The sequence below is a fragment of the Amblyomma mixtum genome, chromosome 5 (genome assembly GCF_055824585.1).
Source record: "Amblyomma mixtum isolate Tamu chromosome 5, ASM5582458v1, whole genome shotgun sequence".
In the NCBI taxonomy this organism is placed as follows: Eukaryota; Metazoa; Arthropoda; class Arachnida; order Ixodida; family Ixodidae; genus Amblyomma; species Amblyomma mixtum.
This window is the reverse complement of record NC_143016.1, coordinates 167,096,910-167,124,151: the sequence shown is the minus strand read 5'-3', so window position 1 is coordinate 167,124,151 and position 27,242 is coordinate 167,096,910. Positions and strand designations below refer to the sequence as shown.

Here is a 27,242-nt window from a genome sequence, read left to right as displayed (position 1 = left end):
GTGGCGTTGGTTTTCTTCCTTCAAAGCAGGCGTTTATGCGTTGGAAATGAACCGATACCTTCAATGACGTCATCATGCGTCCCCCACTTGGCGTTGTGCGCTGCGGAGAAGCTCGAAGGCCGTCGCAAGTTTAATTGGTGATTACATCACCGTTTAAAATGCTAGGCCAAAAGGACTTCGCATACTTTACCTGGAAGTATCACAGATTCGGCCCTTTTAAGCTCGCCGATTTCTAAAGTGAAGCTCCGCCCACGTTTAGCCTCCGCGCACAGAATTCCTCCACGGCGAAAAAGTAGTCCGCTGCTTAAACGTTTCTTGTTACCTAAACAAGTTATCACTACAAAAAAATCATGAGCTCTAGAATTTTGATACGTGGATTGTTTGATATAGTCAGACGTTAGAAAGCTGACTTCGTTTACGGTTGCGATTGGGCAGCGGAGTAATACAAGACGCCGCGGACTACGGCCCAGTGTTAGCAACTGCTGTTTTTTTTTTTTAAGTTGTATCCTACTGTAACAACTCTGCGCTCGTTGCCCTCCAGGAATCGAGACGTGTTGCTCGCTTCGTCAGGGGAAGACTTCATCGCTGGTGAGCCACATTATTGCAAAACATTTGGGCGACGTTGAAAACTGTACGAAACTGTACGAAACTGTACTGTACTGTACTGTACGCCTTCGAGGCGCCCAGCTGTCGTGAACGGCGACACTTTGAGCTCGGTTTCCTCTCGCAGGTCGTAACGCGCACAGTAAATGTCAAGAAGGGGTACGAAGGGGCTGCTCGTTGTTTAGAGGCCTCCCTTCAGTCCTCGGATTAAAGCTGTCGGCAGAGCTTGCGAAGTCTTGTATCATCGCCGATATACATGGGTTAGTTGCGTAGATTCTGCCTTAAGTAGCGCTCTTTCAAATTTTCCTTCCAGTTTAGCGCATTCCATCTAGGCAGACGTGTTTTTCACACGTGCCCCATCAAGATCATGTAGGCGGAGGTCGACTGTTGATCCCTCAACAGGGATTTTCGATCGGGAGTTTTTTTTTTTTTGTTCAGGGAATTTTCGGTCTAAATCTGGACCCAATGGGCAGAACCAAATCACCAGCTTTCAAGGAATGTCAAAATATAAAACAGGGAAATAAAGGAGGAGAAAACATTTATTAGAACATCGTATTGAATTGGGAAAGGGAGGTGGGGATGGCCGTTGCACTGGGTGGCAGTCTCTATTCCGGGACGCAATTGGGCCGCTGCACGTGTGTCACAAAGTGCGCGCATGCTTTATTTTTCTTCTTTCTTCTCCGACCAAAGTGGCCACGGCTGGCCACGGCGCCGGTAGTATGCGGGCATGTCGCGACGCAGCGGCGATGACTTTGCCTCCCCCCGCGTGGGCGTTGACCCCTCGCGACGCTGGGGGGGGGGGGGGGGGTCAAGACTACGCCGCCCCCCTCCTCAGGATTATCGCCGGGAAGCGAGTGCTTTCACGAGGGGGGGACGGGAAGCGGCCGGTGAATGCCCTAGCACCCGTCCCAACCTTGGGAAGTTAACATCGCTCCTCGTTAGGACCATACCTTTCCTTCGCATCCCCTTCAGTTTCTTCATGTTTCTTCTCCCCCCTTCTCAACATCTGTAAATCGTTGGTGCACGGGGCCGAGAGGATTCGTTTGCTTTTATTTGTTTTTTTGTGGTTTGTCACGTGAACACGGTGGCGGGAAAATCACGACCGAGTTAGTTGGTTTAGAGATTTCGGTGCGTGCCGACGTGTGTAGGGTCAGCCAGGGCAGTGGTCGGCAAGCGAGCCTCGGCGATATCTGACGCGTAGAGCGCGGCGACGGCGGCCCCGAAAGACGCGTGGAAGACGCGTAACCCGTGGCCCAAGTTCGCCCGTATCCGCACCCCCCCCATCAGCACCGCGCGCTTCCGCAGCCCGACGCTCCCTGCGACCGGACCTTGCCACTACGCAGCTAAGCCACCGATTCTCACCACTCGCTTTGCTCTTTTCTTTGTTCTGTCGCTGTTCTCGTCCTATTCCTTTGTATATTGCTGTAATCATGTAACTTTGTTGTATAGTTCTCGCTCTGTTGTTTTCCTTCTTCTTGTTAATAGTTTGTGTTTGTGTTCTGATTTTGTGCTTGTTGTTCGCATCGCGCCTGTGCATTACCGCTATTTTGCTTGGCTTGTTTCGTAACCGTTGTTCTTGTTCTTACCCGAGTAAAAGGGTTGCTAAGAAACTTGCCTATACGCCTCATCCCTCCGGTCAACGGCTAATCAGGCGTGGCCCCTATCGCCGGTCAGCAGTCTAACCTCATCTTCCGCACGCGGGGTGGAGAAGTTTGTCGCTCCACCCCCTCCTAACTTACGGAGAGTGCAGTGGTGGGCAGGTTGGCCCGATTAAATATAATTTCGGCGCCAACCAAACATCTAGCCGCCCACCATATCGTGACAACTGGCGTCCGCGACAGGACTGGCTGACTACGATTGGCCTTGACCGCGAGGCATAGCGTTCAAGAGAAATAGCGCGCGCTGTCCCAGCGAAGAGCATGTGTACGCTGGATGACTTAGGGAGCATCATCCGGCGGGGAAAGGCTCTGGGCCTCTAGGGACCTAGCCTTCGGGAATTTTTCTGGAAGGAGCGGAAGGCGCAAGATGAACGTCTACGCGAACGTCGTCGCGAGGAGGACGAGCGCCGTCGTCAGGAGGACGAGCTAGACAAAGCGCGCTTGGCGCGCAGGCTGCTGGAGATGCAGAAAGAACTTGAGGCTCTTCGAGCAAGGAGCAATCTTAGCAGGAGCGAAGGCTCTGTTTACGCTTCAGACGGAAGCGAAGTGCCAGGTGAGGCAGCACGTAAGGTGCTTGAGGCCGGAGAACGGAAGTACCTGCAAGGCGACTGCAGGGTGGTTGCAGAAATGACACCGGCAGCAGACCAGGTTGTTTTACGGACACCTCCCGAGCATGGTGAGCAGACGTTCAAAGGGGGGGAACTTTGTATCGTCAAAGGACGAGCTGGTGAGCTCGACCATGCGATCGGGGTAGAGGTGAGTCCGGAAACACCTGACGCGAGTACGCTGGAAGAGCGGTTCTGCCGAGTGCCGGCAGCACCATCAGACGTCACATTGGAGGCAATAGTGTCGCCTGACCTAGAGAATGGGACACTGGGGCGGTCTTTCGGGAACAAAGATCCCGGCGATGTCGCGGCTCCCGAGCGACTGACCGAGAAACGGGCTGTGAAATGCCCCGGTCCTCATGATGATGAGGAAAGAAAGGCCGAGCTCGACGGTGCGGTCCGAGTAGAGGTGAGTGCGGAAAGAGCTGAAGCGAATACGCTGGAAGAGCGGTTCAGCCGAGTGCGGGCACCACCCTCAGGCGTCACAAAGGCGGCGACAGCACCGCCTGATCTAGCGAATGGAGCACGGGTGCAGCCTTTCGAGATACGAGAGGATCCTGGGGCTGTCTCGGTTCCTGAGAGGCTGACAGAGCCGCAAGGAGGGGAGTGTGACGACCTTGATGTCGTCGAAGAACCCGAGGCTGAGCTCGACGGAGCGGTCAGAGTCGAGGAGCATTGCTCGGACTCGTCGGCTGTAGAGCCTGACAGAGAGAATGGAGCACAGTTGTGCTCCTTAAGGGAACCAGCGGATCGTGGGGAAGCCGCAGTTCCCGCGCGGCTAGAACCGCGACAAGCGGCCGACAGAGGGCCGGTCGTCTTAACGGATGGCCCGTTTTCGGAGCAGCAGCCAGGAGTGCAGAGAGGTGTACGGGCATACGTGAGGGTAGAGCGAGCTGGTTGCTGCGAGACTGCCGTTTCCGCACAGCCAAGCGCACAACCGGCAAATGACGTACAGTCAGTAACTTCTCGCCAGGGTGGCTATTCCCATGAGCGGTCAGGTTACAATACTCTGGCCGTGTGCTGCTCGCCGAAGGAGACGAACAAGCCTAGCAGTAAGGGACAGTGCCCGCTTCCTTTTATTGCATGGCAGGAAGGAGGAGAAACCTATGAAGGGTTTCTCAAAGGCGACAGAGAAAAGGCGCGAAACGATCGCATGCGTCTTACAAAGCTATCCCAAAAGCTAGACGACCAGAGACGCGCTCGCGTTGGAGCACTACGGTGGAAGCGTCATATCGCCGACGCTCGAGCGATCTTTCGCGATACCTGCCGCACAGTCGAAGTAGGCGGAGGAAAATTCCTGTCTGGAAAGTTCCGCACCAAGAAGTACGGTGAAGTCCCCCTCAGTGCCGTACTAAAGGAAGACAACAGTCCGGCACTCATTGCACTCACCGGAACCTAGGCGATCACGAGCTCCGAAGCTCCTTTCCGCCTAAGTGGTCATTCCTTTTCTTTGTCTTTATATGTTGTGGCCTTTTTTGTGCTTGGAATGTTTGGCAACGCAAAATCTGCGGATGTTGTGTGCAGTGTTGAACTGTTTCAATTCCAAGTGCTGTGTGGAACAGTCTGCAGTGACTGTGACGTGACTGCGTGAAGTGTGCAGTGCGCGACTGTGCGAGCCATCGTGGGAAACGTTGTGCGACGAAGAACTGGTGCGCGCTCCTAACAGTGAAGTGCGCGTTAATTCATCTTCGTTTGCTTGCTCGGCAAGACGCATTTGTGCATGCACGACATTTGTGTATTTGATTTTGAAATGTTATTAAGAATAACATTCTTTTCGTGGGGGTTGTGTCACAAAGTGCGCGCATGCTTTATTTTTCTTCTTTCTTCTCCGACCAAAGTGGCCACGGCTGGCCACGGCACCGGTAGTATGCGGGCATGTCGCGACGCAGCGGCGATGACTTTGCCTCCCCCCGCGTGGGCGTTGACCCCTCGCGACGCTGGGGGGGGGGGGGGGGGTCAAGACTACGCCGCCCCCCTCCTCAGGATTATCGCCGGGAAGCGAGTGCTTTCACGAGGGGGGGACGGGAAGCGGCCGGTGAATGCCCTAGCACCCGTCCCAACCTTGGGAAGTTAACATCGCTCCTCGTTAGGACCATACCTTTCCTTCGCATCCCCTTCAGTTTCTTCATGTTTCTTCTCCCCCCTTCTCAACATCTGTAAATCGTTGGTGCACGGGGCCGAGAGGATTCGTTTGCTTTTATTTGTTTTTTTGTGGTTTGTCACGTGAACACGGTGGCGGGAAAATCACGACCGAGTTAGTTGGTTTAGAGATTTCGGTGCGTGCCGACGTGTGTAGGGTCAGCCAGGGCAGTGGTCGGCAAGCGAGCCTAGGCGGTGTCTGACGCGTAGAGCGCGGCGACGGCGGCCCCGAAAGACGCGTGGAAGACGCGTAACCCGTGGCCCAAGTTCGCCCGTATCCGCACCCCCCCATCAGCACCGCGCGCTTCCGCAGCCCGACGCTCCCTGCGACCGGACCTTGCCACTACGCAGCTAAGCTACCGATTCTCACCACTCGCTTTGCTCTTTTCTTTGTTCTGTCGCTGTTCTCGTCCTATTCCTTTGTATATTGCTGTAATCATGTAACTTTGTTGTATAGTTCTCGCTCTGTTGTTTTCCTTCTTCTTGTTAATAGTTTGTTTGTGTTCTGATTTTGTGCTTGTTGTTCGCATCGCGCCTGTGCATTACCGCTATTTTGCTTGGCTTGTTTCGTAACCGTTGTTCTTGTTCTTACCCCAGTAAAAGGGTTGCTAAGAAACTTGCCTATACGCCTCATCCCTCCGGTCAACGGCTAATCAGGCGTGGCCCCTATCGCCGGTCAGCAGTCTAACCTCATCTTCCGCACGCGGGGTGGAGAAGTTTGTCGCTCCACCCCCTCCTAACTTACGGAGAGTGCAGTGGTGGGCAGGTTGGCCCGATTAAATATAATTTCGGCGCCAACCAAACATCTAGCCGCCCACCATATCGCGACAACGTGCTTTCTGGACCAGGGCCCGCTGGGCCTCCAGGTCCGAGCTGGACAGGGCCGACTTCCAGTCCTCCCTAGTTGGCTGACTTATAACGGCTATACGTTTATTGTACTGGCAGGCCCACACCATGTGATATAGGTCAGCATGCTGCCCGAAAAATTTGCACCTGCCCGTAAATGTCGAGTCCACGTGTTTTAGTACGGCGGGATTTAAGTAAGACCCGCTTTGGAGCCGTCTAAGGTGGCACTCCTCGGTTCTGTCGAGGCCCTCGGCGGGTCCCCGGAATACCCTCATGCAGAGGTGTAAATAGTTTGTAGTATCCGCGTAGGAGATTAGCTGGATTGTTATGATTGCCGCGGCAGAACCGGGGGATTGAGCGGAGCCCGGGGGAAGCCACGTGAGCGTCCTCGTACCCCTCAACCCCGTGGTGACCGGGCACCCGTACTGTCTGTTTTTTACTCATATCCGAATCCGAATTTCTCTAAAATGCCAATAGTATTCTGCGGGCGAGTGGCGCTATCCTACCCCGCACGTAATTTTGGCAGGCCTGCTGTGAGTCCGACATTATGTACGCTGCGCCGGAGTGGGTGGCGGCCAGTGCAACCGCCACTTCCTCCAACATTAGCGCGTCGCTGCTTTTTACCGAGAGCCCGTTCACCTGCTTTTCCTCTTGCACCGCAATAGTGCAGATGCCCTCCTCGGTTGGACCCGCTGTATCCACCGTAAATCCGTGTAAATCCATGTCTTACTCCTGTAGTAATTTTGAATAAATTTTGCCCTGGCTTCACGCCTGCCCTGATTATACTCCCATTCCATATTTTTTAGGAGCGGCTTAACTGTTCAATCAAAGTATTTTTCCATGTCTCCAGGATGTCGACTCTGCGTTCAGTGATGGGGAGCAGCGCGAGATTCAGGTCCCGAAGGAATTTTCTGACTGCGCTGGTCACCGACAGCCTGTCAATTTAGCTTGTTCTGTGGGCCTCAATCAGCTCCTCCACCGAGGTGTGGGCACCAAGTTGGAGCAGGCGCTCAGTGTACGCGTTGGCAGGGAGTCCTAGCGCCCTTTTAACCGCCGCCTGAATCATCGCGTTGAGGTTCCCGCGGTCGCTCTTCCTCAGCTTGAGGTAAGGCGCCGCGAACACCACACGACTCACGATGAATGACTGAACCAGGCGAACGGTTTCAGTTTTGAGTAGTCCACCGTCCTTTCCGGATATTCTGCCAATCATGCTAGTAATTTGTTCGCAGGTGGACTTTATTTTTTGCAAGGCCGTCGCATTGTTACCCCGGCTATTAGTTTGTAATCCCAATATCCGAAGCGTCTCCACCACTGGTATCTGGGTGTCGTTAACGTAAATTTGAAGGTTCTCGCCTATGTTTCTTTCTTTCCAATGTGCAGGAGTTCTGATTTGTTCGGAGTGCATCCCAGTTCGGAGTGCACTCCCGAGCGTAACCTTGCACTACCGAGGCGGGCTCTTGGAGGCCCCCCTCCATCTGCCCCACGCTGCCCCGGGACGACCAGATAGTAATGTTGTCTGCGTAGATGGCGTGGCGTACGCCATCCACCGCGTTGAGCCTCTCGGGGAGGCCCATGAGGGCAACGTTAAAAAGCAGCGGAGTGATAACTGCTGCTTGAGGCGTGCCTCGGGTTCCATCTTGATAGGCCCAAATTTTTCGTTGCCAAGATGGTGTAAGCTTTCCTATTTTCTAAAAAGTTTTTTTTTTACATATATCTGAATGTTTTCTCGCCGCAATTGGTGGCGTTCAAATTCTCCAGAATTTTACTATGTTTAACGTCTTCAAAAGCACCCTTCAGTTCAAGGGTCAAAATGGCCCTGTCTGCCGGATTCCCGAAGGAGGGGTCGATGACTTCCCTATTGATTTGGAGCAGCACGTTCTGTGCTGATAAATGTGGCAGGAAGCTGAACATGGAGGGCTGCAGTAGCTCGTGCTGTTCCAAATAATTGGAGAGCCTTTGCCTCACTGCCGCCTCCAGGAGCTTACCGGCGCAGGACGCGACAGATATGGGCCTAAAAAAATTTCTATCTTTATCTTTTTACCAGGCTTAGCGACGAACGTTACAACGAATGTTTTCCACTTGTTCGGTAACTCCCCCAGTTCCCAGCATTCGTTGATGTAGTGCGTAAAATCTTCTAGAGCTGGATCGCTGAGGTTGGCCAGAAGGCCGACCGTTATCTTGTCATCTCCCGGTGCCGTATCTCGCCTCAGCTTCATCAGTGAGGCTTTCATTTCCTCGACGGTAAATTTTGCGTTACGCTTTGAATTTTCCTCTCTGGTGTATGTCCTAATCTCCTCTTCATCGTCTACAGCAGTGCGCTAGTACCTTGCTTTAAGTCTGTCGGCGGGTTGTTCGTCTGTCGCTTGAAAGTCGTGGAGTGCCCTCCTTAATTTTCTGCTCTGTTCGTCTCTGGTTTTATTAGGCTCAATGAAACACCCGAGGAAGCTCCATGTACCTTTCATGTTTAGGGTGCTCTGTAGGGAATCGCATTTAGATATCCAGTTGGTTTTGGCTAGAGACCATGCGTACTCTTCCGCTTGTTTGGTTAGCTGGCCAATTCTAATTTTAAGCTTACGGTTATTATTTTGTTTTTCTCCATCTCTTAGTTAGTGATCTCCTGGCTTCCCACAAGTGCAAGAGGTGGTTGTCTACCACCGGGATGACGTCGGTGGTCTGCAATTTGCGCGTGAAGCGATTTTTGGTTTCAGTTAGTGTTTTGGCCCAGTCCTTACTGATGCGTCGACACCCTGTGCCGGGGTTTCCGCTTCTCTGAACTCTGTCCAATCGCTCAACCAAGCATCTTCACTGATTTTCCGTAATTTATTTGATTCTCATACGATTTGGGGCGCAAAACAGGGCGAACGCCAGCTTTGCTAACCGAACAAGAGGTCACAGAAACTGATCGAGAGGAAAACAAGGAACTAAGAGCATGACTGGAGCGGAAATTTGAAGCGCGCTTGGCTCTAATCGAGCAAGCCTAGAACAAAAGATCGAAGCGCGGATCACCCAGATAGGGCTAAACCTTGAACAAAGATCGAGTCGAAAATAGAAGAGCAATTTGCGGAAATTAAAGCAAACATAGAAACATACATTCAGGAGGCGGTAAAAAAGACTATTCAAGCTTCGGTAGAACCAATTCTCTACAAGTTCCACTCCTACGAAATCAAAATCGACAGTAAATTGCAGGAAATGGCCCAGAGCAAAAATGATTAAAATTTCCACCACAAAGAGCAGTAAACGCATAGTAGAGGAGGACACCCAAGAAGGGGACGCGTGCAAAACGCCGTCCTCATAACACTTGATCAATATGGCGAAACGCGACAAAGAAAAATTACAAATCATACAACGCAATCGCAGAGCGTTTCAGAAAAAAAAAAGAGAAACGCTACAACAAAAAATTATCAAATACTCCATTCCTTGTACATTTGTGCGTTTGTATCCGCTATGCACCCTGGCCAATCCCCCACCATGGGTATGTGCCATTAAGCCTGAGGACATCATCATCATCATCATCATTACATTGAAACGTCAGACAGAACGCCAGAAATATAGCTCGTAGGTATAGAAGCCAAACCCAGGCCGTACAGTACCAACCAAACGAGTTCGTGCACCTCCATCCTCGTGCATAAAGCGTGCACGGCTTTAACGATAGATTTAGATTTGAGAGAAGAAATCGAGTACATCTTTATCCAGCTCCTACCAAACAAACGGTCCTGCGTTCGTTCTGAACCAGACCGCAACAACGCAACGCCACGTTCGACGAAATCTTCCGCGAAGCGAATAGCGAGCTCATCGCCTTTAGTGGTGGTAGGGAACTTTATTGCGTACAGCTACCAATGGGGTTGTCATAAAGAGGACGTAAAAGTTAGCTGCAGTCATAGCCGAAGCAGCAATGACCACCCTCACGGACCCGCTGTACCCGACTAGAATAGGAAATAGCGTCTCTCGAGACACGTGCCCAACCTCTCGCTAGTCCGGCACAATAGAGAAGGAACTCTCGACAGTGACCACTGCATCCTACAAATCGTATTCGAATAAAATAAAATACGGTAAAGGGAAATAGAGAATTTTTTCTCCACAAGAAATATTTTCGGCTACGTACAATCAGAGCAAGGGGAGGCCCGAAATCATGGCTAGAAGCCCAGAAGAGAAACAGAACGGCGCAATCAATGCCAATGCGGAAATCCTTTCGTGGTGGCCGCCCTCGAGCCTGCTGAAAGTGAACGGTGAAGTTGAAGACGCGAACGAATTAAGCCCGGAATACATGGAGCGTTTTTGAGGCGATTTTCGCCCGACGGCGCAGATTTGACGCCCGGCGTCGAGAAAAACGCCCGCCACCGCCGGTCAGGACCGGCTAGATCTTGACGCGCGGCGTCCGCTGAGGCCGGTTGTTGTTTATTTGTGCGCAAATTTAAGAGGGAAGGGTGATGGGATCAGGCACACGGGAGCCCTTTGAGCCCCGGCGGCCTCCGCAGCCCACTCGCATGCCGCCACTTGGACGGCTGGGTCTGAGCTGCGCATCAATGCCTCCCACTGCTCCATATTTCAAATGTTGCTATGTCGTTTGGAAAGCAACCCCACATCATATGCGTGAGGTTGGCTGGCTGAGGCCAGAATTTACATGCACCCGTGTACTTGTCTGGGTAAATGTGCGAGTAAATTGTGGGGTGAGGGTACGTATTTGTCTGTAAGCGGCGCCACGTGTTTTCTTGGGCTTTAGATAGTGCTGTAGGTGTTTGCAGCGCACACGAAACACGGACGGACAGGAAAGGGAACGAAACACAGCGCTGTGTTTCGTTCCCTTTTCTGTCCGTCCGTATTTCGTGTGCGCTGCAAACACCTACAGCATGAAAAACCAACTAGCCCAAGAAAAGACGATTCTGAACTTTAGATAGGGTTTTGTGGCCCGCAGGATATTGTTTGCGGACCAGACGGTAGGCTTGCGTAAGTTCCTGGCATGCGGCCAGTGCATCCTTCTGAGAGCTACTGCCGCCCCCGTCTTCTCCCTTTGTCCGGTACGCTAGCTCTCGGGCGGTGTTGCGGGCGGATTCGTTGCCTGGAAGGGAGGAATGAGCGGGTGCCCAGATGATGCTGACCGTGTGTGAGAGAGTGAGGTCTCGAAGGATTCAGGCCGCATGGGGAGTCACTCGACCCCGGGCGTAATTTTTAACGGCTCGTTTGGAGTCCGAGCTGACGGTAGTGGTTTGAGGTAGGGTGAGGGCCAAGGCTATGACCGCCTCTTTCGCAGTTTCTGTATACTGATCGTGCCTCCGCTCAGAAGGACCCCCTGTACATCCGTGACGACTGCCGTCATGGCCCGTTTTACGGCGTGGTCGGCTGCGTCCGTACACCGCTCCAGGGTCTTTGTGGTAGCGTTCGTGCAGGTTTTTGCAGCGGTCTTGGCGGCGTGCTGCGTGGTATTCGGGGTGCATGCTTTTCGGCAAGGGAGGGACCAGGAGTTTCTAATTTCCTTAGGGAGGCTTGTTTTGGGATGCGTTGTGCTCTCGTGATGCATTCATATATGGCAGCGAGGATGTACCGTCCCGTTGTCGTAGTGGTTAGACGCGTATATTGCGAGTAGAGGTGGCCCTCGATAAGTTCTTCCACCGTGTTGTGGATGCCTAAAGCCATTAGTTTCTTGGTAGAGGTGCTGATGGGGAGTCCTAGAGCTGTCTTGTATGCTGTTCAATTTGTCGCGTTCTATGGCGTAAGGCTTCATGTGCGAGGCCACGTAGTTGATGCGGCTGATGACGGAGCATAATACAAAAACCTGTCAAGCACGAACGAAACGGGGACAAGAGAGAACACACACACGACAGGACGAGCGCTGCACTTCCAACTGATAGTTTATTGAAACACCCAAGCTTATGTACAGTCCTACTGATCATCTTGTGGAAATCAATCAGTTACCCAAAAATGCTATTTCATTATCACGCAACACTAAAGATGGTGCGCTGATACACTGACTGCCTGCTAATCTAATATGGTACGCCTCCACAATCTCTCTTTCGACTTGGTCTTTCCCGCGCCCAAGAAATTTGGTTTTCCGAAATATGGGTTTGCATTTGCAGTCACGACAATGTATGGCAAGATGCCCACTCTTCCCTTTCTTGGCCAAATTGTAGTGCTCCCTAGCTCTTTCATTAAAACAACGCCCTGTTTGCCCGATGTATTGTTACAGGTAAGGGGAATGCTATAAACTACGTTAGTTATGCACTGATGACGAAGGCCTGTACGAATCTGATCAATTCACGTTCTTTCATCCCGGAGTGCTTTTAAGTTATCCGTTTGATGAGGCGAGATGTTTGGTGCGTGACGCTGTCCAACTTTTGGATCATGTCGCCCTTGTGACCATTGCCTTGAAATAACATTCCTAGAATGCGGATAGTGCCGATCTCTTTAATTTCTTCATCTTCTAACTTTAAACCTGTAGGTTTAGATTACAGGGTTGTCCGCGTTTGGTTTTGCCTCTGCGTATTGGCCGAAGCACTATGTATTCAGACTTCTCCGTGGAGTATGCTAGGCCCCGCGTGCCCGCGTATTGCTGCACCGTGTCAATGCCTTCCTGCAGTACGGTCTCTAACTCTCCGGTGGTGCCTGCTTCCGCCCACAGCGTGACATCGTCGGCGTGGAGGCTGTTCTTGAGTCCTGTTATACGGTTTAGTTGTTCTGGCGATTTGCAGAGGCGACGTTAAAAAGGAAAGGAGAAAGTACTGCCCCTTGCGGCGTGCCGCGGCCGCCCATTGAGATGAAGCCAGACTCGGTGTCGCCAACTTTAAGAGTCGCTGTGCGGTCTGTAAGAAAGGCTCTAATATATTTGTAAGTTTTGGATCCAACATGAAGGTCCGCAAGCGGCGGCTGAAGCGAGCCAATAGCAGCGCAGAAAGCCCACTCTTCCGGTCCTCTGCCTGCCGCCGCCAACATGGCCGCCATGGCCGATGAGCTACGCTACAGTGCTCTAGAATATTCTAGAGCACTGTAACTACGCTGTGTTTTTGGCACGGAAATGTTATTGTCATGAAAGCAAACGCTTCATCAGACTTTAAATGTCGCTTTTATTGGATAACACGGCCGAATCTTGGATCTGAATGCCTGCGCTCCCTCCCTGAAGCGAATGTGTCGAAGAAAACCGCAGCCGCTGGCGTCCGCGGCTGAGCGGGCGTCCAAAGGTACGCGACGGCATGCATTTGAGCGCGCAAATCTTTATAGGTACTGAAGCGCGCGTGCTAAAATTTGTGCAATAGTGTCGAAGTGACACTTTCCTGATTTTTACAGAATGGTCAGCGTCGCTGTTCTCACAGACCTCCTTGCACAGTGGTGTTTGCCACTTGTTGATCGCATTTGCTTCCGCGTCGAGGGATACGCGGCGGCGCGCCGCCGCTTCAACGCTCCTTGTATCTCCAGCCTGGCGTCGCGACGCCGCGACGTTTTCTGCCGCGCGAATGTCGTCGAAAAAAACGCAGCATGTATCCCGGGCTTTATGTTGTTACTTCAACACTGAAATTGGTAATAAGGACTTCTAGAATTGGTCAGAAGACGACGAAGCAGGCCGGAGACCAGGCGGTAGGTGACCATGGCATAGGTTCTAGGAACAGCATGGGGGAGGTTATTAGTAGAGTTCGCAGATATAAATAATTTACGGATCATGAATACCTTCTTCCGCAAACGAGAGAACAAGAAGTGGACGTGGAAGAGCCGTAATGGTGAGACTAACAATGAAATAGAGTTCATACTATGCGTTCACCCTGGCGTCGTAGACCTGAATGTGGAGGTACTCGGGAAGGTCCGTTGTAGCGACCATAGAATGGTAAGGTCCCGAATTGGCTTAGGATTGAAGAAGGAACGGAGGAAACTAGAGAAGGAAGGCCATTAACGAGTTAACGGTAAGAGGAAAAGTAGAAGTATTTAGGATTTCGCTGCAGAACAGACATTTGGCAGACGGAGGCAGCCTACAAGCTGTGAAGAGGATTCTAGGCATAGGCAGAAATCAGATGTATTCGTTAAGAGCCAAAGAGACATTTGGCTTTAACTGAGGAAGTTGACCGTAATGTTGGAACAATGAACGATAATCTCACAGCTCTCATTACGAAGTGCGCCGTAGATGTAGGCGGTAGGATGGTTGGACAGGATACCGGGAAGCTATGTCAGGAGACGAAAGATCTAATTAAGAAACGCCAAAGCATGAGGGCGTCTAACCCTACAAAAAGAATAGGACTAGCAGATCTATCAAAGTTAATGAATAAGCGCAGAGTAGCCGACATGAGGAAGTTCAGTATGGAGAAAATCGAGCATGTTCTGAAGAACGGAGGCAGCCTAAAAGCAGCGAAGAGTAAACTAGGCACAGGTAGAAATCAGATGTATGCGTTTAGGGACAAAGAGGGCAATGTCATTAGCAATATGGATAAAAAATTTAAGGTGCGGACATTGATACAGCGGCCGCTGTATCAATGTCCGCACTCGTGAGCACGAAAGGTCAATCGAAAACAAGGAGCAGCGTCACTTGCCGTTACATTGCCTGGAACACAAATGCATGCCTCTCCTGACACAAGTAAAGATTCTACGCAAGTGCCGTAACGATAAAGCACGGGAGCTTCTCGAGGCATATTTCATCGAAAAGAAAGGAAAAGATTGCATCAGTGACACATCAATCACACTTTATAGTAGAGAGACACGTTTCCTCGAAAACATGATGACCTGAATCCACCTAGTGTTTTTATCTCGTTTTATATCTGCCCTATCTGCCTTGATGCCCTTTGTTGCCAGTGCTGACATGCTTATGTACAAATGTCGATTTCTTGAATAAACCTCAGTTGCTAGTTTGCGCCCGTCCCGTCTTCTTTCTTGTGATTGTCTCATGTGCGCATCCCATCTTTCTAAAGCAATATGAACCAACTTGCCCAACAACGCATCCTGCTTACTATCCGCTGCCTACAACGTTTTTACTAAGGTAATCGCTAATAGCGTCAGGACAACAACCAAGTCAGCAACAAAATTCCAATAAGGACGACTGTCAGGGAGGGAAACACAGTCTCGCCATTGCTATTCACTGCCTGTTTACAGGAGTCATACTGAAGCCTGAATTGGAACAGTTGGGGATAGGAGTTAATGGAGCATACCGAAGTAATTGCGATTCGTTGATGACGTTGCCTTTCTAAGTCACTCAGGACATGAACTGCAAAGCATCATCACTGATTTAGACAGGCAAAGCAGAAAGATGGACCTAAAAATTAACATGCAGAAAACCAAACTAGTGTTCAACAGTGAAGCATGGGAACAGCAATTTGCAATTGGTAGCGATGTGCTGGAAGTAGTAAGGGAGTGTGTGTACATACGGCAGGTAGTGACTGCTGATCGGGATCATGAGAGGGAAATAACTAGGAAGAATAAGGATGGGTTAGGGCGCTTACGAAGGTTCTCTCAGATCATGAATGCCAGTTTACTAATATCTCTCGAGAGGGAAGTATACAACAGCTGTATCTTATCAGTACTCAATTATGGGGCAGAAATGTGGAGGCTATCAAAAAGGGTTCAGCTTAAGTTAAGGACAACGCAGCGAGCTATGAAAAGGAAAATGATAGCTGTAACGTTAAGAGATCGGAAGCGGGCGGAGTGGGTGAGGGAACATCATCTTCATCATCATCATCAGCCTGACTACGCCCACTGCAGGGCAAAGGCCTCTTCCATGTCCTTCCGATTAACCCTGTCCTTTTATCCCCGCAAACTTATTAATCTCTTCCGTTCACTTAACTTTCTGCCACCCCCTGCTACGTTTGCCTTCTCTTGGAATCCACTCCGTTATCGTTAAGGACCTTCGCATTATATGCCCTGCCCAAGCCCATTTCTTCCTCTTGATTTCGACTAGGATGTCATTTTTTATTTTTTTACTTGAAATACTGCGGACCATGCATGGTCCTAGCAGGAGTGGCACATTCAAACATTTTTCAATACAAAAAATGACAAGCATATGCATAGAGAAAAAAAGAAATAAGTCAGACAATCAATCAGAATTGAATATATAGACAGGCATCGCAACACAAAACAAACAAAACTCATGAAATAAAGAGATGACGTTCCAACTCAGCTACAAAATTGCTGGACAGAAAAATATGAGAAGATAATGCATTCCATTCGGATACAGTTCTAGGGTAGTAACTATTTTTAAATGTGTTTGTGCGGGCGAAAATTGGTGCCATTGAGTGTTCCTGCGTATGTCTGGTTCTTCTCGTACAATGAGCTTTGACGCATTTAGGCAACTTCATTTTTATTTTTCCTTGCAGGCAGTGATGAAGCAAGATGAGGCGACTAACCTTCCTTCGGGATTCTAGGGTGTGAATGTTGTGTTGCTTCATAAGCGTAGATGGGGAATCGTGTCTTCTCGCGTTTGTTCTCTCACCCACTCCTCCCGCTTCCGATCTCTTAACGTCACACCTATCATTTTTCTTTCCATATCTCGCTGCGGTGTCCTTAAGTTGAACCTTCTTTGTTAGCCTGCACGTTTCTGCCCCATAGGTGAGTACCGGTAAGATATAGCTGTTGTATACTTCTCTCTTAAGGGATATTGGTAACAAGCGCAGCTTCATGATATCCTAGTCGATATCAAGAGGAAGAAATGGGCTTGGACAGTGCGTGTAATGTGAAGGCAAGATAACCGCTGGTCCTTAAAGGGAAACTGCATATGTTTTAGAAATCAAAGAGCTTAATACGGTCGAATGTGTGAAACTTGCAGATAAAGCATGCGAAGTCTTTTTGGGCTAGCACTTGAAATAGTGAAGCAATCGCCGATTAAAATCCGCATGCCCTTCAAGCTTCTCCGCAGCGCACAACGCCAAGTGGCGGGGGGGGGGGGGGGGGGGCATGATGACGTCATCGAAGGTATCGGTACATATACAACGCACAAACGCCTGCTTTGAAGGAAAAAAACCAGCGCCACCGAAGGCGAACCCTGCCGAGAGTTGTTTGGCGGCGTCTAACGCGTCAGGGCAGGGTGCGGCTGACGACAGCGGTAATTTGAAATCATACCTTCCGTTACGTCACGCTGCATTTCCCTGCACTCCTGCGGGGCATTAAGGATAAGCGCAAATTTCAATCGTCGATTACGTCGCTATTTTAAATGCTAGTGCGAAAACACTCAGCATGCTTTACCTACAGCCTACATAGATTTGAGTCCTTGAATATCGCGAAATTCTCAAAAAAGTGCTGCAGTTGCCAGGGTAACGGAGTGGATTCCAAGAGAAGGCAAGCGTAGCAGGGGATGGCAGAAAGTTAGGTGGGGGGATGAGGTTAAGAAATTTGCGGGGATACGGTGGCCGCAACTGGCGAAGGGCAGGGTTAATTGGAGAGACATGGAAGAGGCCTTCTCCTGCAGTGGCGTAGACAGGCTGATGGTGATGATGGAATGAAGCTGTCATAGGAGTGCTTGGATCGAGTTAGGCTAAATGAGTAGTGAGTAGTCGCACTTTCAATCCACAACACTTCAAATGCACACTGACATTGCAACTGTTTCATGATCACTAAGACTGTAATTACACATCGCCCATGTGATTGCCAATTTCATCAGCTGCCGCGTTTCTGTCACTTGCATCCCACCGGCAGAATATTTTCGCTTCATCCCTAACGCAGGAGTTGGACCGTTTTTTGTTAATTTGTTTTGAATGCAGGTCCTGCGCTGCCGCAACAGTCCGCAGCCGTGCCGTTCTGTGACGACGCAGAGTGGGTCCTGCTCAACGTGGGTGGGAAGCGCTTCGCCACCACCAGGCGAGTACACGCTGTCTTTCTCTCGAACAGACACTGTCTCAATGCGTGACTGAGGCGCAGTCGACGAGGTCAGCCGCTGCTTAAACTTCCGTCGCGAGGATGAACACTGCAGCTTGGTTTGGGCTAGTTGGTAACAGTTTTTTTGAAAACAGCACAAAAAAGTAAAAGACACGGACGACTCAGATGTGTATTGCAGTAAGGTATTTGTCTGGGCTAGTCGGTACATTGTTCAAACTGAAGGCACAGCGCGCGAAGGACGGGACTAAGGACAGGACTAAGGACAGGACAAACACAGCGCTATGTTTGTCTCTGTCTTAGTCCTTTCTTTCCTGCGCTGTGCCTTCAGTTTGGACTCAGATGTAGACGAGAAAGGCGCTAACTTCCAACTTTTTCTTAGAAAAAGCCACCGCTTCAAATATATGGGAGCCGGTCACCACTATCATTCGATGAGCATGCGCAAAGGAGAGCACAACCAAAAGAACAGCGCGTGGAAAATGAGAAAAGCATGGTGCCCGGAGACAAACGAACCTAAAGGAGACAACGCCGACTTAGACTTAATCACTGCTAAAGTGCGCTTTGTTAAAGTCGTAAAAGTTCAAAGCCCGACGAATAACGCTGCTAAAAAATTGGAGGACGCTTAAGCTCCGCCTTTAAGAGTAGAACGCGACAGCGTGTTGCAGCGCTGCCACGGTATTACTCATGTACGCACCAGTACACAGACACTTCACGAACACAAAGACCACAACGCATTAACTTTGGCCACTTTTATTCAGTTCAAACCAAAGCGTGGGGAAAAAGACGAAGACGCTGTTCCAAGCGGTCTTCGAACATTTCATTAGTATATCGCTCTAACCACATTCCACAAGTCATCATCATCGTCAGCCTGGCTACGCTCACTGCATGCAGGGAAATATGTAGGCGTTACTTATCACTCAGCATTAGATTGGAGCCTTCATATAAAGAACAGTGTGTTTACAGGAGAACGGGCTCTAGGCCAGCTGACACGAATGGCCAACAAAAAGTTTGGGATGCGCCGCGACACATTATTGTTACTATACAAAGCCTATGTAAGACCTATACCTGCATTTGTTGCATTCTGTTCTCTGGTAGCGCAAACCACAAGATTCAACCCTTAATCTTACTGGAAAGGCGCTCTATACGTCTCTGCCTTGGTCTTTCAAAATCAGTTTCAAACGCCCTGCTTTATCCGGAAGCCCGTATCACTGATCTAAATTCCCGCTTTCAATACTCACGGCGCGAACTTTCCTCAGGCCATTGGACCCGGTGACTGATGTCAGTACTCCTGTTTTTGTGTCTCAGCTGGCCTTATTTTTCTCTCATCATTGGCCGTGGTATCAAATGCCACAAATTAATTTAACGCAGAACCTCTTAGCACCGACTGGTGTGGATCTCAGTTCTTTGGAGTGGGTTGACGACACGCCGGCAGCAGTGGAATTCCATTTTGACCACATCTTTCCATCTCGTATGAAACACACGCCCGTAAACATTTTAAACGGTCTTCTTTCTGATCACATGGAGGAATTCCCCAACGTACGGTGCTTTCTACCGATGCCTCCGTCAGCTGCCAAAAAGCAGCAGATGGCATCCTTTTGCAGGATTTGGCCGCATCCAAGATTACATTCCTATATTCTTTGTGGAATTTTAGGTTCTTGGAATGGCCCTGCACAAAATTCCATGGCATATGTCACATGTTATCATCCTCGCTGATTGTTTGTCAGTTTTAGCCTCCCTTGAAACTTGACGACAATATCTTTTGGGCCGTTTCCTGCGATTTTTTGTCCTATCCACTTTAAAGAAGGTCCGTTTTTTTCTGGGTTCCTGGCCATGCAGGTATTCCTTCAAAAGAGGTGGCTGATTACTTAGCAAGGTCAGCTCTTGATTGGTCAGTGACACATCCCGTCTTGACTTTCAGTCTGCCGGCGATTTCCAGGCTTCAACGGTTCCAGCACATATCAGCCAAGTTACACGATCCTTTCTAAATTCCACTGATTGTCAGTACTTAGCATATAATTGGAACGTCCATTCGTCTGAACTGTCTGAAGTATCAGTGGCATGGTCGCGGTGCAGGATGTCCAGTTAAGATTTATATCTATGCAGATGTGGGTGGTCACCGACAAACCTATGTGACTCATGCGGATACGGTAAATCTGTAGGCCATTTTCCCTCTACTGTCTAAAGTTCGCTCTTCAGAGAAAGATTTTACCTGGAGGTCCCTCTCTCCAGGTTAGGGCTCCCGATAACTCTGCCAGTGTTATTATCGTTCGGTGCGATCGCCAAAGGATTTGCATTGGGTTCAGTTTGTGGGATTCTTCATGATTACATAATTGCGACTGGTTAGTTGATTTGCTAACTCCTTTAAAATTATTCGAGCTATTTTTTATCAAAATGCTGTTTGTTATTTTGCTTTGAATACTATTATGTCGTTGTTAATCGATACATTTTACAAAATTCACGCTTGGCGCTAATATTTTGTTGTAATCGCCTATGTAAATTTCTTTGTTTACGCCACTGCACCTAGGCCAATCCCCCCATGCGGGTATGTGCCATGTTTTAAGAAGAAGCAGAAGTCGCGTTCCTCGATGTTCTCCACACCAAGGCTTCAGTCGGCCTCTGTCCTAGATTCTGCACAGGCTACCGCCAGTGGTAATGAATACCATGTCGTTTTACCCCTTCTCCCAACTGGTAAGCTGGCCACTGACTACGTTTTCTTGCACGCGGACCATGCCGGGCGCCCGTACCGGGCACAAGACTTCAGAGATGCCCTCTGTAATGTTGTGGACCTCAAAGAAATAAGTTAAGTTCCATTTGCTAATTTCAGATGTCCCATGTGCGCAATAGAAAGAAGAGCTGGTAGCATGCGGAGATCTAAGGGCCGTCGCTGCGTCGTCGTACACCAAGAACCAAAAGTGATGAAATTGAAGCTTATGTCGCTTCCAGAGCGCTTGGAAAAGGCCTTCATACGTGAGGTACTCCAGGCGTACGGGAAGGTGACTTCGATCACCACAGAAAACTAAAAATTGGCGGACTTGGGACAGTCGAGAACACGCAGCCGGAATGTTGTTCTGTCCCTCGCTGAAGGAGTCGGCGTTAGCGACGTCCCACATCTGCTGACTGTGCGTGGCATACAGGGCCCCGTTTAAATCCCGGGCAGACCACCGCTGTGCCTCCGATGCAACCGTGTTGGCCACATTGGTCGGAACGGCCTTACGCCGCGCTGTGAAGACTAACGGCGTTTCGGCGACACCGCAGAAGAGTGCGTCGTGATTTATGCGGATAAGCTGCGGCATCGTTTGCGGCCCCCCGACGACACTCTACAAGAGCACATTATGGACGTCACGGAAGTGCTCGATGCGGCTGGTGACCTTCCGGTCGTTGCTGAGGACAAGTCCTCCAGAGCTAACACATCGGTTGTTTCCCAGAATGGCTACAAGTAAAGTGAGGAGAAAGCGGAAGACCATGCAGCGCTGCTTCGGGAAGAGACGCCCATTGCAGTGCCCGGTGTGGCACCCATTCTAATTCTCACAAAGGTGCCACTCTAGCCCCCGTGGCCAGTGCTCAGGAACAGCTTGCAGGTTAGACTTCTCTGCCAGTAACTCTCCTGTTGAAGAGCCCCTTCAAGGGCGCCGTGCGTCGTGCGCATCTGAGCCAAGTGACGACGCTGATCCGCTGAGTGTCAAGCAACGCCGCCGCCCACCCGCGTCGAAACACAAGGGGAAGTGCCGACTTTCGTGGTCCCGCAGTCCTGGCGGGGGTCTGAAGGCGACATCACCGTCTCTTGACAGACAAATGTAACTCTAGTTTAGATTCGTGTGGTCTCCATGGCGACCTCTGAAGAGCTGGTGTTTGCAATGCTGAATCTGTGTTTCCTTAGGTCTGTTGCTTCTTGTTTTTGCGAAAGGATCTCTCTTATTCTACTGACTCCGCAGGGCGGCTGATAAGCTGCGATTTTCTGCTCCACAGAAAGCCATGGAGACTGATCTATGTTTATGCGTCAAATAATGAAGCGAAGCGTGTCGATATGGTTGAAGGCATGACTATCCACCTCCACTGTGATCGGCACGTTGTGCTAATGGGAAACTGTGTATGTCGCCTGAATGGCCGAGTCGAGCCTAGCGCTCACAGATACAGGAGTGGCGAAGTGTTGTTGCATGTTGCAGAGTACGTAGAACTCATTCAAACAGGGCCCTTATGTCATGCAACTAGCATATTCACGCATATCCAAGGGCGGTCCCACGCACGCGTAGACTGGATATATGTGTCTTCCTCGCTCATTTCTCTTGGTCTGTTAGGTGAAACTGTGCCGGTTTCATTTTCAGATCATTGTATGGTAGTTGTTCGGCTCGGAAGAAATTACTGTTCACAATATAGGCAGCTGTGGGACCTTTGGAAGTTAAATTCTTCGCTTGCAAACGACCAGGAGTTTGCCGTTCGAACACGCTCAAAGCTGCAATTATGCTTGAGTGGTGCCATGCCATTGTTTGCTCCCTGGGAGTTGTTTAAACAGGAGGTGCGAGCGATAGCTGCTGAAATTAGGTCTCTTAGGTCCTTTTACTATAGAAGTTTCAGGAGAGGACCCTTGTACAACCTCTGTGAATTGTAATGTGAGGCACCTGTATTATATTTAGCCGAAATTGCTAGTGTAAAGTGTGACCTACAAAAACACGACGCAGATAGATACAGGGGTGCCAGAGTTTGATCTCGTACGAATCGTGCTTTGCACAGTGATTATCCTATGCGACAAGCTCTACTTGACGAACACCGTCACACTACTGCCAGGCTCATACCGGAAATGATGTCCAATGACACCCTTGTAAAAAGTACGTTTGATGTGATCTCTGTGGTTGTAAACTATTATACGGCGCTTTTCAGCCCTTACACAAAAATTTTTAGACTCTCTATTGACTGTTCATAGACTTCAGTCTATAAAACCTATAGACTCCCAATAGACAATCCTAAAGAACAGTCTATAGGCAATACAGGTGTTGAAGTCTAAGATTTTACGAAATCTCGTCTGGTCGGGTAGCAGTGTCGTTATTAGTACCAAAAAAGGAAAACGCCGACCAAAGGTTTGGGTCAAAAAATGTAGACGTTTCGGCTTCCGTTGACGGAAGCCTTGTTCACTGAAGACTTCGCTCGAAGAGCGCTGCTTAATAACGTTTCAATAATCGTCCGAGGCATCTAGCATACGCAGGCGGCAGATTGCCACCGTTGCGATTAAGCGTCTGTCCCTTCGTCTGTATCAGCAGAGACTCGAGATACTGGCGTAAAAGCCCGTCCCTCTCCTTGGCAATGACGGAAGCCTCTAACCCAGCAGGTATCATGTCCAGTTGATACGTTTAAGGCAGAAAGCTGGGCTAGTTGGTGTTTAGATTGAGAGGACATAGTAGTAGCGCTTAAAAAAACAAGGACGACAGGGTAGAGAAAGACAGCACAGGCGCTAGACATCAACTGACTTTATTCTCGAGAACAACAACGAATTTATAGGCGACAATCAGGAGCATAAAAAATCAACATTTGAATCGCATGCGTGATGGCACTTCCCGATACAAGAACCTCAAATCTTTAGTGCACAGATAAACATTCGGTTTGCTCACGCAGGTTTGCCGTTCCGAGTGAATGAGAAAGGCTTCCAATACTTCCCGCTCTTTCTGATCTGCACTGACATAAATCACACGTGTCTGCTCAAGCAAAGGGGTACATTTTTTGTCATCATGTTTACAACGTTTGCAATGTGCCGCCAAGTGTCCCGGACCTGATATCGCAGCTGCCAAATTGTTATGCTCCATGAGGCGAACATTGATGCAACGGCCGGTTTGGCCGATGTAGCACTTTCCGCAAGATAGCGGAATCCGGTAGACCACATTGGTCCTGCAGGCCATAAACGGTTTCCCATGCTTGATGGGGCATGACCGCTTTCTGTTGCAGTCGTCATTCACCACTCTGCAAAGTTTCCCGAGTTTGTTGGGTGCAGTATGCACTACCCTGATATTGCCTTTCGAGGCCACCTTTTTAAGGCGGTGAGTAAACTGGTGAACATAGGGCAGTGCAACGCATCTTGCCCGTTCGTGAGCTTGTCGCTCAGTCGTCAGCTTATGGTCCCCAGCTTTTATCTTCTGTATCAGACCTTCTGTATCTTCTGTATCTTCTGTATCAGGCAACCAGTTCCACAGGAAAACCTGCATTAGTCAGGCGACCCGCCTGCTTTTCAACGCCCTCAAGCATCTTGTGCGAGCAAGACTTTTCTAAAGCAGCAAGAAGGCATGTCTTAGCAATGCCTCTTTTTACCGATTTGGAGTGGGCCGAATCAAAATTCAAAATTGCTTTTTTGGACCTTGGCTGGTACATGTGGCAAACGTGCAAGATGTGGCAAGTCTTGCTCGCACAAGATGCTTGAGGGCGTTGAAAAGCAGGCGGGTCGCCTGACTAATGCAGGTTTTCCTGTGGAACTGGTTGCATCGGTCGCCGAGTGTCTGATACACAAGATAAAAGCTGGGGACCATAAGCTGACGACTGAGCGACAAGCTCACGAACGGGCAAGATGCGTTGCACTGCCCTATGTTCACCAGTTTACTCACCGCCTTAAAAAGGTGGCCTCGAAAGGCAATATCAGGGTAGTGCTTACTGCACCCAACAAACTCGGGAAACTTTGCAGAGTGGTGAATGATGACTGCAACAGAAAGCGGTCATGCCCCATCAAGCATGGGAAACCGTTTATGGCCTGCAGGACCAATGTGGTCTACCGGATTCCGCTATCTTGCGGACAGTGCTACATCGGCCAAACCGGCCGTTGCATCAATGTTCGCCTAATGGAGCATAACAATTTGGCAGCTGCGATATCAGGTCCGGGACACTTGGCGGCACATTGCAAACGTTGTAAACATGATGACAAAAAATGTACCCCTTTGCTTGAGCAGACACGTGTGATTTATGTCAGCCCTTAGCAAAAACTAATACGTTTGGAATATACGGAGGTCTATTTAAAATGTATTTTAAACATATTTTGTATTCATGAATGCACTAAAAATATGTAGGAAATACGTTTCTGAAATTTCATGCTTGGTATTCGAAATATATTTTTAAAATGTGCCAAAAATACCTCACTTAAAGCATACTTCGAGCACTTTTCAAATACATGAAAAGATATGCATGCAGTTTTAGCATCTTGTCAGTGTATTAAAAGTGTATTTTCAGAAATATGAAATTAATTCATCGAAAGTATACTTCAATTCTAGAAAACGGGCAGCCCTTGTAAACGTATATGTATGCAGTTTTAGCATCTTGTCAATGTATTAAAAGTGAACTTTCGTAAATATGAAATTAATTCATCCGAAATATATTTCAATCCTAACAAACGGGCAGTCCTTTTAAACGTCTTTGCACACTTCTAGCTGCCATGAACAGTCGAGTGCTCGAAATCGTGTTTCGGGAAATGGCATTTGCGTGTCGTCAATGTATTTGAAGAGTACTTCAGTAAATACGTAATTAATTCGTCCAAAGAACACTGAAATTCTAGCAAATTGGCAGTCCGCATTAGCATATTTGCAGCGCACTACAAGCTGTCGTTGAACAATCTAATGCTCAAAATCGAGTTTCGGGACATCGCATTTTGGTGCTGGCCATCTATTTAAAGTGTACTTTCGTAAATACGCAATTAATCCGTCTGAAGTATATTTAAATTCTAACAAATGGGTTGTCCGCGTAAACATATTTGCATTACACTTCAAGCTACCGTGGAACAATCTAGGGCTCGAAATGACGTTTCAGCGAAGAGTGAAAACTTTCCCTTTCTTGTCATCCTTTCGTTTATGGTAACTTCTAGCAGGAAGGTGATCACCACTTATACCCCTGCTACACGGGCGCTTCGAATGCCTTCCAGCCGAATGTCATCTAACGATGCTACACGTGTTCTGTCTAAGGGAGTGCTTGAAGATAATATTACGCCAATGAATATTAACCGCGTCAGCATGAAATTTCCCCTGGAGTGCGCCGATGAGGACGACTGCACTCATACTGTTGTTTACATCGCTTGTTTACATAACATGAAACGCAATCTGCGCTTTGGTTCTAATAAACAATCTGTTTTCTTTTTTACTGGTTGTACTCGTGATTGTTTACGCAGTGCTACAATGTGTGGGAAGCGATGATGCGATCGCACGCCTGAGAAAGCCGGGTTGTTGACATCGCGCAGGACTGGCGCTTCTCGCTTCTTGTCCCGGCTTTCTCCGACGTGACCAGTACTTTTTTTTAAACTACTTTATCCAGAAGTATGTATGGCGACTGTTCGCTTTAACTGAAACGGCCTAACTTGTTATCCACAAGCTAGCGACGGCGACGACTGCTGCTGGCCGTAAAGCACGGCTCGGCAGTCTGGGTCACACCGGCGATTCCCGTTCATCGTACGCGTGCCCTGCGATGTAAGCAATAGTTGATTTCAGGTCACTGTTGCCAAAACTACACCTGGTGACCATTTGCATTCGCTAAAGCTTGTGATTCGCTCTTCACAACCGCCGAAATCACAGATCCAACCCTGCGAACTCGCTGGGCCTAGTCGTCGCGGAAGGGAACAGAGCCGTCGTCGATTGAAACTGATTTGGCAAGCGCTTATCGCTGGTGAGTGTTCAGGTAGGCACACGTGAAATATAGCCGTTCGTTTCGCTCATTTAGAAGCGCGAGCATACACACACCGCCGCCTCATCACCGTGCTCTCGCTCAGCCGCCGACAAGGCTGACCGTCCGCCGACCGGATTCGTCGGTGTCGTTGGCCTGAAAAACGTGTCCCTCTAGAATCATATTATAGTAAACTAGATATTTCACTATAATTACATGCTGTTGTTCAGCGTGATATATACTGTCGTTGTCGGACTAGTGTGACCGCCGCCGTCGTCGTCGTCGCTGTACACTGAAAACGAGCTGAGGCTTTCGAATGCGTTTCGAAAGTGTCGTGCAGCACCGCGGCAGTCCATCGAGTCCGAATGTCATTCCTATTCTCGAATGCCATTCCACTCAATGTCATTCGAACATTTCCGTGTGAGAACGTGATAGCATTATACCAGCAAAAGCGCCTTGGGTACTTCTGGGTCCGAATAAGCCAGCCGAAAGGACCCCGTGTGGCAGGGCAGACCGGCTCCCTTACACGCCCATGTATCTGTTGGTTGACAGTTCGACTCCTGACCTGTGCCTGACGCAAGTTTCAACTAGCAATTCCGTTCTCAATTAATCCCAGATTCGAACGCGACCAGTAGGGTACTTCTGCGATAATTTGGAAGCCCACAGTATTTGCGCAAAAAAAGGCATCACCGTGCAAAATAGTGCGTCGCTTTCGCTGGGTATATATACGGCAAGCCAAGTATAGCGCTTGTCGTAGGATTTGTTGTTTGCTGTGTCGCTGTCGTCTTGGTATGCTGTATGTAGGTATCTGCCGTTCCCATTCAATCACGTGACCTTATCATATCAGACTCCTGTTGATTAATGATAAATACCCGTGTACGATTTGTTCTCCAGTTGATGAATTAACCCGTGTCATTCCATGGAGCCGCCCAGTAGACATTCTTTAAGCCCGAGTAAACACATTTTTAATGTATTAAATGTATATTTTTAGTATATTTCTAATGTATGT

The 27,242-nt window shown here is 49.2% G+C and overlaps 1 protein-coding gene across 1 annotated transcript in view; it reads left to right on the top strand.

Annotated features, from left to right (window-relative positions):
* LOC149344523 (BTB/POZ domain-containing protein KCTD9-like) overlaps nucleotides 1-27,242 on the top strand; it is a 201,445-nt gene that overhangs the window by 90,877 nt on the left and 83,326 nt on the right. The window contains exons 3-4 of the mRNA XM_089546301.1: nucleotides 542-588; nucleotides 17,509-17,605. Coding sequence (XP_089402427.1) covers nucleotides 542-588; nucleotides 17,509-17,605 — 144 coding nt within the window. The remainder of the gene's footprint in view (nucleotides 1-541; nucleotides 589-17,508; nucleotides 17,606-27,242) is intronic.